This window comes from Crocuta crocuta, unplaced genomic scaffold, assembly GCF_008692635.1.
Source record: "Crocuta crocuta isolate KB4526 unplaced genomic scaffold, BGI_CrCroc_1.0 scaffold131, whole genome shotgun sequence".
NCBI lineage: Eukaryota > Metazoa > Chordata > Mammalia > Carnivora > Hyaenidae > Crocuta > Crocuta crocuta.
In genome coordinates, this window is record NW_027528977.1 from 16143354 (window position 1) to 16156655 (window position 13302).

Here is a 13302-nt window from a genome sequence, read left to right on the forward strand (position 1 = left end):
AGCAGTGGCAGAACACAATAATATTGTATTACTTCCTTAAATCAGAGTCCAATGTAGTTGGTCTTCATAGTGGGCTGTGCTCCATATTGTCACTCAGGAACCCAGGTTCCTTCCATTGTAGGACACTATCATTTTTGACACATGGGCTACCAATGTTTAAGAATACAAGAAAAGGGAAGAGGGTATAATGTGAAGGATGTTCTACAGTCTTGCCTGGAAATGGCTTGTATCACTTCCATCTGCATTTCTTTAATCAGACATCAGTCATATTGTCCTACCTAGATACAAGGAGTGGCAGGAAATTTAATCTTGTTGTTTACCTAGGAGGAAAAACAGAATGGTTTGGTGAACACATAGCGTTGTTCCTGCCATATCATGTGCCAAATACTTCTTGCCACATTTTTCAAAGGCTGACCCCAGTCTCTTCTGAGATTTCTGTTTTATAATTCCCAGGGATTTGTGGAGCCTTTTTTTTTCTTCAGATGCCCTCATCTATAGGGTAGAGAAGGGTTTTAAGAATGGGCCTTTTGGGAAGAATTTGGAAGGTGTGAGATTTCTGGACATAGAGGTGAATCTTTTGGGTTGATAGTAATTATCTGGAGGTTACTGCTCAGACAGAAGTAAGTTGTCCTGTGTCATTGTAGGAAGTGTTTGGGAAGGATTTATTGTTTATTTATTTGTTTTTGAGAGTCAGGACTGGGATGTCCTGGGGTGTGTCATGAAGAGAGAGACTTCCCTGTGGATGTTTTATTGAGGGATGTTCTTGAGAGGACTAGGAAGATCTGGGGAGAGAGCTTTGGATTAGACTACATGAGCCTTCAAGTTTAGTCCAGCACTGAGATTTCACTAACGTATTCTCCATCTTCCGGTACTCATGTTGTGTATGAATAATAATCAACAAATTGATGGTAATGATTACCTATTGGGTATTTATTAGATGATCAGTCCTGTGCTAAATCACCTTATCATCTCATTTAATCCTCACAACATCATAGGAAGTAGATACTGTTTTTATACTCATTTTACAGAAGAGAAAACAGGAACTTAGGGATGAGTTAAGGAATTTGTCTAAAATCATTACCACTTCTGGTAAAATTTGAGCCCAGGCTGTCTGATTCTAGTGCCTGCTTCCTTAAGCATTATGCTCTGGAGCAGGGGGAAGGATCTCAAACTCCAGTGCCTGTAAAGGCCAAGCAGGTGGCAACAGTGAGGAAGCAGATGGATGAGAGCCCATACCTTGTTCAAAATGGGCACTTGCCTCTTAACTACAGTATTCAGTGGCCATGAGAGCCCAGTGGGTCATATCACCTGATTTTTTTGGAGACAATCCAGAATCCCAGATTTGTATGTGAAATGCTTCCAAATTAATAATTAATTTATAAATGTTAAAATCATATCGAGGACCAGAGTAAAAATGGGCCCATGGGCTATCAGTTTGCAAGTTCTACTCTACTGCCTCCAGCAAAGAGCTAAATATGCCCCCTGTATGCCCTTTTCTGCTGGAGCACGAAGCTGAGCAGAGCAAGACAGGAGCCAGCAGGGAGCTCTCCTGCTGCAGGGAGAGTAAGAGTAGAGACCCATGCTTGCCCTTCCTCCTTGCAGGGCCCTCGCCACCCCCACATCCAACCATCCAGGTTGCCCCTCTGTCTGACTGCTCTCCTCCCTGCAGGTAGCTGTCTGTATAGCACTGGCTGCAAACTTTTGCAGGTGTAAAATTACATATGCAAGAGTGTTGCCAAGTCAGAAATTCAGCCCAGGGAGGCTTAGTTCCCAAATAACTGAGGTAGTGTGAAGCCAGTTTTTTAAATCAAATTCAGTCATTTCTCTCCCGAATGCGTGTATGTGTTTTTAAACTTGTATGTAGTTATGTAACTGATGAGGATGAAGTGAAAATGTCAGAAAATAATTCAATAATGTCTCTGTTGTACAGGTTGAGGAGTGGATAAAGCATGAGAGGGAAGCTCTGTGAGGGTGATCCACAGTGAAATGTGGCCACATGTGTTACCTAGTGGGGTGATGTTTTGATGGCTCTTGAACACATACTGTTTTCTCTCCTCCATCATGGAAGATGAATGGATGGCTGGGGAGAGAAAGCAAGGAAAGGAAGATACCCATAAGGGTAGGACCATCTGAGCAGCTTCTAAGAACAGCCCTTGGGCTCATCAAAGTACATCTTCCTTTGGCCAGATTTCCAGGTCTTAAATGACTTTAGCTCTACTGGTCATTTTAGCCATGAGAAAAGTCCTATTTCAACCAGGCCACTTCTTTCAACATTTTGCAGGGGAGAGAGGGAAGGATGCGTGACTAATACATATTTATTGCAGAAAACATTGGCAGTCCTAGGAAGCAGCATGTAAAATATTTAAGAAAAAAAACAACAAAACTCTTCACCCCCAGCACCCAGAGAACCCAGTGTACATATCTCTGAGTGTCTCCAAGGGATCTCCTTCATCCAAGGTGTCTGAGAGGAAGTGAGGGGAGTGTGATCTGTGGTTTTGGCTCCCACAGAGCATCACAGTCCTTTGGGAGACGAGGCAAACACACAGGAAACAGACAGCACACACGAGGTGGAAGGAAATGTGATGAAAGGCCAAAATGGATTGTGCAGAGGCTAAATGATGCATAAGTTCAGAAGTTCAGAGAAGGGAGAGATCAGTGTGGGATGGAGAGGCTGGGAAAGCTGTAGAGACAAGGCTGGGGGTGGGGGGGCTCGCAGAGCCTGAAAGAGAGGCCATATGTTTCCCAAGGTGACCAAACCAGCCACAAACTGAGTGGCATAAATCAACAGAAACGTATTCTGTCATACTTCTGGGAGCTAGGAGTCCAAAATCAAGGAATCAGTATGGTCGTGATTGCTCCAAAGTGTGTAGCGGGGGGATCCTTCCTTACCTCTTCCTAGCTTCTGGTCCTTGATGGTCCTTGGTGTCTACTGACCTGCAGCTGACTCACTCTAGTTCCTGCCTCTGGGGTTTGTTCCTGCCCTCCCTGTGTCTCTCCTGTTGTCTTGTGAGGACTCCAGGCACATTGGATTAGGGACACCCTAATGGCCTCATTTGAAACTAATTCCATCTGCAAAGACCCTATTTCCAAATAAGGTCACTTTTACAGGTACTGGCAGTTAGGATTTCAACCTGTCTTTTGAGTAGACATAGTGGTAGGATTTGGAGGGAGAAAGGATATTGAGGGCTTTCAAGGCCAACAGATAGTGGGGACATATGTGTTGATGGAGTGCCTCACAGAGTCCCAAATCTGGAAGATGCTCAGTAAAGGTTTGTGGACTGAAAGAAGAAAGAATTAAACACGGCAGGCTGAGGACAGTCACGATGCCCACCTGGCTGCAGTGCTACTGCACTGTGAGAGACGTTGGCGTTTTGGGGACACGAATATGATTGTGGGGGCAGGTTTGATGTCAGGATAAAGGGCTGAAGGTTGTCCTGCTTTCCCCTATAACATGCTTTAACAGCCCAACAAATCTGCGTGCATTATCCTCAAGTAATGCCTCTGGGGTTTTATACATGCTCTTTCTTTTACCTAGAATCCTTTTCCTTTCTCTCACACAGTCCCATGCCAGCCAGTCTGGCTGTGGCCAACTCATCCTTGAGGTAATTAAAACATTACCTTTTCCTGGAAGCTCTTCCTGACCCTTAAAACGTGATTATTCTATACTCTCCCATAAGCTTGTTTATACCTCTGGCACAGTATAGAACAGGAGTCTGTAAACTATCACTTCCAGACCAAACCTGGCCTTCAGCCTGTTTTGTAAATAAAGTTTTATTGGAGCACAGCCATACCCATTAGTTTGTATATTGTCTATGGCTGCTTTCATGCTACAAAGCTGAATTGAATAGTTGTAATAATAAATATGGCTGGAAAAACCTAAATTATTTACTATCTGGCCTTTTACAGGGAGTTAATCAACACTTAGTGTATATTGTTTAGCACAGCCTGTGGTAATTGATCCTTTCTTTTTTTCCTACTAAACTCTGAGTTGCTCAAGGTCAGAGACCATTACCAGTCTTGTTTATACATGTATCCCAACATTTAGTATAGTAGCTGAAACTTAAGGTTTAAGACAATTTATTGAATGAATGAATGATGTATCAGTCAGAAAAAGAAAACAGATAGAAAAACTCAGAATAGAATTATTCAAGAAAGGTTGATATATAACGGGACTACTTCAGAAGTTGGATGTGGCTCAGGGAACCAGTACTAGAAGCAATAGAGCTATTACCACCCTTGAGCCAGAAGGGACGAGAGGAGGCAAAATGTTCTGGAACTAGGAAGAGATCAGTCATGGAGAGGAGCCATGACCTTTGGTGGAGACACTAGCTAACCTGGGTGACCTCTCAGGGAGGGAGCCAGGAGAATAAATACACTGTCCTTACTCTGTTCCCTTCCCCTATCTCCTCTTCAGCTTAAAGCAAAGTAGGACACAGGAGCCAGCCCTGTAATGTGGTCCAATCAGGTTAGCTTCCCAGGGTAGAGAGGAAATAATTGAAGCTGAGGCCAAAGCCCTTCACTAAGTTATTCTGGTTTAGTTGGAACCTGTTCTTTGCTGGTGGTAAACAAGGGATCAGGCTGGACCACAAGACATCTTAATTCTGTCTCCTCTTACCACTTTCCTAGGCAGGATTCCCCAGATTAGGCTTTGGGATCTTGAATGTGAATGCATCACACTGTCTGAAGGCTTATTCAGAAGCTTGCTTTCCCTGTCCTCAGACCCTTCGCTTCTCTGTGATTCCCATCGTGGCCCCCACTGTCACCACACGATCACAATGCACTTCCTTCCCATCTGTTCCATGTCTCCTGAGCTCCTGCTCTCACAGAAGTCTCAAATCTCTGATTGTTTACTCTCATGGAATCTAGACCACATCTCGTAACATCTAATTTTGCATACCCTTACATTGTTCTCTAAGTAGCTTGTAAGTCTCAGTTCATCTCCTCAACTAGACTCCAACCTGAGGGCAAGTTCTAAGCCATATTTTTTAAAGCCACTGGACCCCCAAAATCCAAGAATTATGGACCTCAAAATTATTAGGACTTTATACGTTGTGTTGTCCAGTTTCCTATCCATTACAAGTACATTATGTTTAGCATGAGTTAACTACTAATCTCTGCTTATATATCCCTGTAATAGGGAATTACTTCATTGTGAGGCAACCCTTCCAAGTTCACCTTATACTTAGATCTTCTGAAACCCAGAAGGCAGCTCTTTGTAGATACTTACTGTGCAGGGGAAGGTGGTCCTATCTGAACTGATGGTGTGTTCTCTAACTCTGTATATGGCACCATCATACAGAAAAATCTTTTTTTTTGACACCAGTCCTAACTTCTACATCTGCATCCTCTTCCAACAAGTTGTTGGCTGTGAGTGAAAAATTAACTACTCCAAATGCTGTTTAGAAAGTGCTTCCTCACACAATTTATCTCTTGAGACTTGTGGTAATCCTATAGAGCTCGTGTTCTTGGTCGTATTTTATAAAAGTCTCAACAACAATACCAACAACTGGGGTTCAGTAAATTTAAGTGATGTTCTCTAAGTCACACAGCTAAGAAGGAAGAGGGGACTCAAATCTACATCTTCTGGGTTTGGTGTTGAAACCCTTTTCTGCACAGTACGCTATTTTACTGGAGATTGTTTTTACTGCTTCCTCATCCCAGATGTGCCACAGCAAAAAGAATGTTTTGCTGGAATGCCACAGAATGAATCAAAAGAAGGATGTGAGTATACATATGCCAAGTTAGGGACAGTAGTCTGCCCTAGAACATTTTTGTTTCATTTTTTCCAGTGTTGTTCTGAATTCCTCGTCCTCCCCACCCCACCCAAGGTGTCAAGCAGATGTGAAAATACCACAAAGCTGCAACTCACAGTATTGGTTTATGATTCACTGATTGGGATGGGGGAAAATAATGCAGGAGATTACCATGGTGATGCCTGTTTGTGGAGGCAGTATGGTAGATGATGAGCATCATGGCACATATCAGACACGGGCACAAACAGCAAGAAAGCACTCTCCCCCGGAGCTTGCAGAGGGGCTCAGCACTCCCACTGGCCCAGACCGCACTGGGAGACAGAAATGGAAATGGGCCTTCTTGGCTGGAGAGGGAAGCAGTGAAGCCACCCGGAGTGCCCTTTGCTTTTTTTCAAGATGGGATGGGAAATTCTATTCTGTACTGCTCTGTTCTGTTTATTTATTAATTTATTCATTTTTCTTCTAGTCAGTAGTTCACCTGATGCAGTAGAAAATGCTTAGACTCTGGTTGTAGATGGACAGCATGATGTGATAAAAACAAACCAAAACAACACAACACATGTCTTGCATTCAGAGAGCCCAAGTTCACGTCCTAACCTTTGCCCCTTACTGGTTGTGTGACCTCATGGCAAGTTGCTTTGTTGATAAAAATCAAAGCTAGACTGGGGGTGCGAGAGATGATGCTTCAGCTTCCTCATGTGAAAAATGGAGTAATAATAGCACCTACCACATATGCTTGCTGTCTGGGATAAGACAGGATGAACATACAGTTTTTAGCACAGTGTCTGGTGCATAGTTTGGGCCCCAAAATATCAGCTTTTATTAATGCTTATCTTCAGTATTTTTATCTGTTGAAGGAAGATAATAACACTTAACTTTCAGAGACTGTTGCAAAGAAAAAGAAAAAAAAAGGAAAGTTCCTTTCTCAAAGAACTGAATTTGTCAGCGTAGACTGCTATAACAAATAGGCCCAAAATTTCAGAGGCTGGGGAATTATTTCTTGACTGTGTCTGAGTTTTATGTGGGTAAATGGAGAGACAGGAGAGGGAGAGTCTCTATTCCATGTAGTCATTCAGGCACTCAGGCTCTTTCTGTCTGCATTCTTGGAGTTCTCCACTGGCTTTACTGAATTCAGCTCAAGATGTGGGAGGATAAGGAGCATGGAGGATTGGGCAGGAAGTGTTATAGGTCAGGCCCAAAGGCAACATATAGTGCCTCTGCACATGTAATAGTGAGAACTCAGTCACATGGTTGCACCTACCAGCCAGGGAAGCTGAGAAAAGTATACTATCTGTGTGTACCAGACAGAGGGAAAATGGTTTGGTGGACAGCTTGCCAGTCTCTGCCACAATGCTCAATGAATTGTGATTACTAATAATACACCAGGGTGATTCTCATGGTATCCTAAGGCCCACTTGGAGGGATGGACAACTTTAATTATGCAGTCTTTACTCCTGAGAACCAGAGAGAAGGGCCAATTCTCACTTTATTCCTAGGACAACAGGGTAACTTTGGCCTGTTGTGAACCATCTTTGACCATAATGACAGCGCTGAGGATCTCAAGGGTGGCAGTCAGGGGCAGAAAGGACATGCTATTGAGAGTCATGTGAAGGGAGTTCCATTGTTAGTGGTAAATTAAATATTCAGAAAATGTCTTTCTCTTCCTTTTTCTTCCATCTCTCTATTGTGCCAAATGACTCATTTCAGAACTTAATGGCTTAAGACACAGGACTTGTTTTAGTATTCTCCCTCATAGTGTCTGTGGGCAGGAATTCAAGAGTAGTTCAGCTAGGTGATCTGGCTCAGGGTTTCTCATAAGTCCTAGCCAGATGGTGGCTGGAGCTGAAATCTGAAAGGTGTTTGCACTTACGTGCCTGACCTCCAGGCTGGAAAGAATCAAACAGCCAGGGTGAAACCAGCAAGGCTCCTTCAGCACCTCTCTGTCTCTCTCTGGTCTTCTCACATGGCCTTAACCACTGGGGACTGTAGGCCTTCTGGTCTTCCAACCTGGCAGCTGAGGGCTCTTGTGCAAGTGCTCTGAAAGAGAGCCAGGGAGTCACTTCCTACATCTTTTAATCCAGCCTCAGAAATTCTACATCATTTCTGCCCCAGGCTTGTCTAAGCAGTCATGAGGCCTGCTTAAGTTCAAGGGAGAGGGTCACAGACTCTACCTTTCCATGGCAGGTTTGTCAAAGAAACAACTTGCAGACATGTTTTCCTGCCATCCCACTTCCCTACCCCTCATCTAGAACTGTAGTGGCTTCCCATCTAGTGAGCATGCTTGCAGCTGGTTTGGAACTCATGCTAGGCTAAGAAGTACTAATTTCCTCAAAGGCCAAAGCTGAAGGCTAAGAAACCTAGCTAAAATTCCAGAGCAGCCTGGACTAGGGCAAGGGGGCTGGGGGAGCAATGGGCACATGAGATACTGCAGCTTCTTCTCAGTGTCTATTTAGTGAATTCCCATTTTCAGCCAAGCATGCTTGCAATCTAAATTTTGTGCTTCTCGCCATTTCAAGGGCGCAGGTAGGAGGGGCTGACATAGAGCATGGAGGCTCAAAGATGTTAAGTAAAATACTGAAACACACAGCTGGGTGTGGAGGGATGGAGAAGAGATTTGAACCCTGACCTGTGTCACCTCAAAGCCCATGAACATGCTCCCTGACCTCCCTGGAAGTCAGGCAGTGTGTTTGGTGGGACAGGGAAAGATATCATGGAAATAGGTGTCAGAAATGCAAGAGAAAGGCAGCATGAGGGGCCTGCTTGTTGTGCTATCTTACTACTTATTAGTCACAAAGTGCACCCCTCTTTCATCTGTAGGAAGATAGTTTCTTGGAGATCCCAGGATTCATCTGTAGGCACAGAGTTTGGGGTGGTGCAGACAGCAGCTCTTGTTGCACTGAAATTTCAGAATGGAAGTGTGGGGGGGGTAGGGGGAGTGCAGGCAAGAGGGATGGAATTCAACTAATTACAGTAGCAATAGCTGCCATGATTGAGTGTTTAACAAGTGCCAGATAAGCACTGGGATAAGCAGTGCATCATCTCATTTGACCTTCCTAAAAGCCCTGGAGGTTGAGGTGATCACATCCACATTCTGTGGGTGGAATAGCTGAGCCTCAGAGATGAAGTGAACTGCCCATAGGTCACTCAGTAGGTTGCAGAGCAGGGATCCAAACTCAGGGCTGCATGTTTCTGAAGCCCCACCTCCCAAACATGGCCCATGTGCCTGGGGCAACCCTATGACCCATCCCGCCCCTCCTCAATTTTTTCAGCAGCACACGATGTGCCCCTTCACATAGTAAATATTAATTGAAAATATTGGCACCACAGCCACCAGCACAAGCTGCTAAGATACCATGCTGTGCCCTGGTAATTAAACCCTGAGTTGCATTGTCATATCTGCAATTTTCAGTGTCCCCAAACATAAGTCCCAACTGAGACCAGAGGTGAGAAGAATATTCAGAGTGAGGATAAGCATGAGATTCCTGTCTGTGTGCTCCTGTCTAACCCTCACACAAACAACTTTCTTCATTCTTGCTCTTCCTTTTACCAGCACTCTACCTAATCTGAAAAGTCTATATACTGCCTCTCTCTAGCACAGGCTGGTTAAGAAACAACTTGGTTGCTATTTTAGGTAGTGGAAAACTGGATGAGGAGGGGAAGTGGTTCCCAGGTGAGGTTACCCAAGGACTCACTTGATTTTTATTTTGATATTTTCAATATCAGGAGGATAATTCCTCCTCATACCAAGTGCTAGAATCTGAAGATTGTTTCTCCATTCCTTTTATGCAGCTGTAGAGCTCCCAAGTCCCTCTGAGGCATGACTGAAGGACAGCAACTGTAGGACCTGGCTAGGTAAACTAAAGAAGTTGTGAGTGTGTGGGTGGGGATCTGTCATGGGGAAAATGGCCTCTTAGTTCCTGAATGTTCAGGAGACGAGCAAAGCCAGTTTATAAATACCTTGTTAAGTGGTGTCTGGGTGGTTCAGTCGGTCAGGTGTCTGACTTTGGCTCAGGTCATGATCTCACAATCGTGAGTTTGAACCCTGTGTCAGGCTCTGTGCTGACACCTCAGAGCCTAGAGCCTGCTTTGGATTCTGTGTCTTCCTCTCTCCTGCCCTCCCCTGTTCATGTTCTGTCTTGGTCTCTCTTTCTCAAAAATAAGTAAATTATTTTTTTTAAAAAAATCTTAAAAAAAAAAAACACCCCAAAAAACAAATACCTTGTTGAAACTTCAGTGTGGCCAAAATCTGAAAAGTTTCTCAAGAAGACATGGTAGATAGGGATTAATCACTCAGCATGCATTATTAAGAATTTTAACATATCATTTATGGTCTTATCATTCATTCATTCACTCATTCATTTATTTATTTTCACATCTAGTCTTTGTAGATAATTTTACTGAACATAGAATATGTATATAGTTGTGGGGCACCTGGGTGGCTTAGTCGGTTAAGCGTCCGACGTTCGCTTAGGTCATGATCTCGCGGTTTGTGGGTTCGAGCCCCGTGTCAGGCTCTGTGCTGAATGCCAGCTCAGAGCCTGGAGCCTTTTTCAGAGTCTGTGTCTCCCTCTCTCTCTGACCCTCCCCTGCTCACGCTGTCTCTCTCTCTCTCTCCTAGAAATAAATTAAAAAAAAAAAAAAGAATATGTATATAGTTGTTCATAGGTTAATTCTTGACTTTGGTTTTCTCTAACCCTGGTTTTCTAATACCCACGGTGCCCCTTCTCCCCAACACAAATACCACCATGATGCTTTCAATTCTTCCATGGCAAATCCTTCACTTTGGGACCATTTTTTGCAGGAGCAATCCATGTAGCTGTGTTTACCTAATGCACGAGATTAGCAAAGTTACCTCCACTCTGTACCAGGTACAAATCTCTATATTGGTCTATGGAGTTAAATGAGATATTATCTTTGTCTTCAGGGATGTTACAAACTAGCTGGGAAATAAATAAATAAATAAATAAATAAATAAATAAATAGGTATGTACGTAGGTAGGTACCAAAGTCAGTCAAGATTCTTTTGGTTTCAAGTCATAGAAAATTTAACTAAACCTGTTTTAAGATAATAGGGAGACGGGATAGACTGTCTCATGTAATTTTGAAATACAGAAGTATTTGGCTTCAGCATGGGTAGGTCCAGATACTCATAGGATAGCACCAGGAATCAGTCTCTCTTTATCTCTTGACTCTGGAAAACTCTCTCTTCAGGATGGCAAGATGGCTGCTGGCAGTGCTGAACAGCTTGGAAACCTAGTGAGGAGAGAGTTATTGGAAATTTGAGTCATGTGCACATTCCTGAAACAATTCCTGTGGTCAGAGGGAGTGAAGATGCTTATAAGCCTAGCCTGGAGCTGGGAAGAGGGGTCAACCTCACTTACATGACATGATCTGAGAGTTGGAGGAGGGGACTTCCAAAGAAAAAGTTGTTACCCAAAGAAGGGGCAACAGAAGCCAGGCAGCTAAATATAGCAGGGCTCTAGTACATATATAATGGATAGCTTATTCCATACAGTATCCTTACGGTTGGTTGTGCATGTTCAGGGGATGACATTAATCATTGGAATTACCTTCTCCTTGACAAGAAACGTTCCTTCAAGACCGCCTGAGTTGAATAGACCATAAGTGTAATCTGCAAAAATCTGACCTAAATTTGCTCTCCATTGCAGTGACCTGGACAGAAATAATATCTCCAGGATTACCAAGATGGACTTCGCTGGACTCAAGAACCTCCGGGTCTTGTAAGTAACACATGGCTTTCCAGCACATTTTCATTTTCAACTCTTTGGCCTTGTGAAAATGTTCTGCTTCCCTGACATCACACCCTTATGCACTAGGTGACAGGACTTTACCATCCTGCAGCAGAAAGCACTTCATTAGCTTACCCAGTTTTTCACAGGTATCTCATTCTCTGTCTCCATGCTGCTGGCTGGGCTAGACCAACGGAAAAAGTCATTTCCAGTGACAGGGAGAACAGAGGGCTATTCACGAATAAATCAGCAGGTCCAGCTTCTAGGACGACAGCAATGTCAGGTTGACTGACCATGCTACTCTTGCATAGAGATTATAATTTCTTCTCCAGCCTGTGCATTAGAAGAGCAATCCGAACAAAAGTTATTTATGTTGTTGCTTAAGGAGAGGAGGGAGGGGGAGAGTCAGACAGGGTCAGAGCCCTTGCTATACACCCACAGCTGTATAGACAGGTAGTGAAATTTGGGATGGGTATTGGTACAACAGGGGAAAAAGGAATATCAAGTTTCCTTACTAAATATTGAACACTTTAACCCGACCCTGAGTGTGTCAGTGATAAGAATGTGCCTCAACGCTTGTCCATTGGCAAGTCTCAGACATTTAGAGGTACCGGAGAGAAGGATGTAGAGCCTCTGTTCTACTTTATTCAGAGGTTGATTTCGACCCGTAAGTGTGACTCTAAGACCTGGAGCACCATTTGGGCAGTCTGGCCACTGCCTTAGTGTTTGGTGTGTTATGGAATCATGTATGGCAAATGTCTACCAGAAGCAGCAACTAAAGTCTTGGTATCTGAAGCCACCTCCTTTTTATCAACAGTCCTTTATAATACAATGAATTTTGTTGTAGAGACAGGAAGTATCAGGTTCTGGTCCTACATCAGAATTGACTGCCCATGTGATCTTAGGTGAATCACTGCACCTCTTTGGCCCTCAGTTTTCTCATCTGTAAGATGAGGAATGACTAGTATACTAGTTTGCTAAGGCTGCTGTAACAAAATACCACACACTGGGTGGCTTAAACAACAAAGATTATCATCTCACAGTTTCTGAGGCCAGAAATCCAAAACCAAGGTGTCAGTGGGCTTGGAGCCATTTGAAGGCTCAGAGGCAGGGGGAGAACTGATCCAGGCCCCTCTTCTAACTTCTGGTGGCCTTGGGAATCCCCAGTTTCTAGATAATTGTTTTCTCCCTGAGTCTCACACATTGTCTTCCTTCTACCCATGTCTCTGGTTCACATTTTCTGTTTTTATAAGGAAACCAGTCAGTTTAAGACCCACCCTAATGACCCCATTTTAACTGAATTACCTCAGTAAGGACCTTATCTCCAAATAAGGTCACATTATGAAAGCGTGGAGGTTAGGACATCACATATGAATTTAGGGGCTATGTAATTCAACCCATAACAAATAGAAGTTCTTCTAAGTCTTGTAATTGCTCATTTAGTACTTTGTGGTTTTAACATTTTCATGTAGTCTATTTATTCTTGCTGAAACCTGTGGAATATTATTTGTGCTACATTGTTTTCCTGATTGATAAGTAGATAGTAGTGGGGCACCTGGGTGGCTCAGCCGGTTGAGTGTCCGACTTCCACTCAGGTAATGATCTTGTAGTTGTGAGTTCAAGCCCCATGTCGGGCTCTGTGCTGACAGCTCGAAGTATGGAGCCTGCTTCAGATTCTGTGTCTCCCTCTCTCTCTGCCCCTCCCCCACTTACACTGCCTCTATCTCTCTCTCAAAAAAATAAACATTTAAACTTTTTTTTCTGTCGCAAGATCAGCCTCTTTTTTTTTCTTTTTAATA

At 43.5% G+C, this 13302-nt stretch overlaps 1 protein-coding gene across 1 annotated transcript in view; it reads left to right on the forward strand.

The window, feature by feature from the left end:
* The window catches only part of SLIT3 (slit guidance ligand 3), a 598836-nt gene that overhangs the window by 32478 nt on the left and 553056 nt on the right, over positions 1-13302 (forward strand). The window contains exon 2 of the mRNA XM_077757361.1: positions 11423-11494. Coding sequence (XP_077613487.1) covers positions 11423-11494 — 72 coding nt within the window. The remainder of the gene's footprint in view (positions 1-11422; positions 11495-13302) is intronic.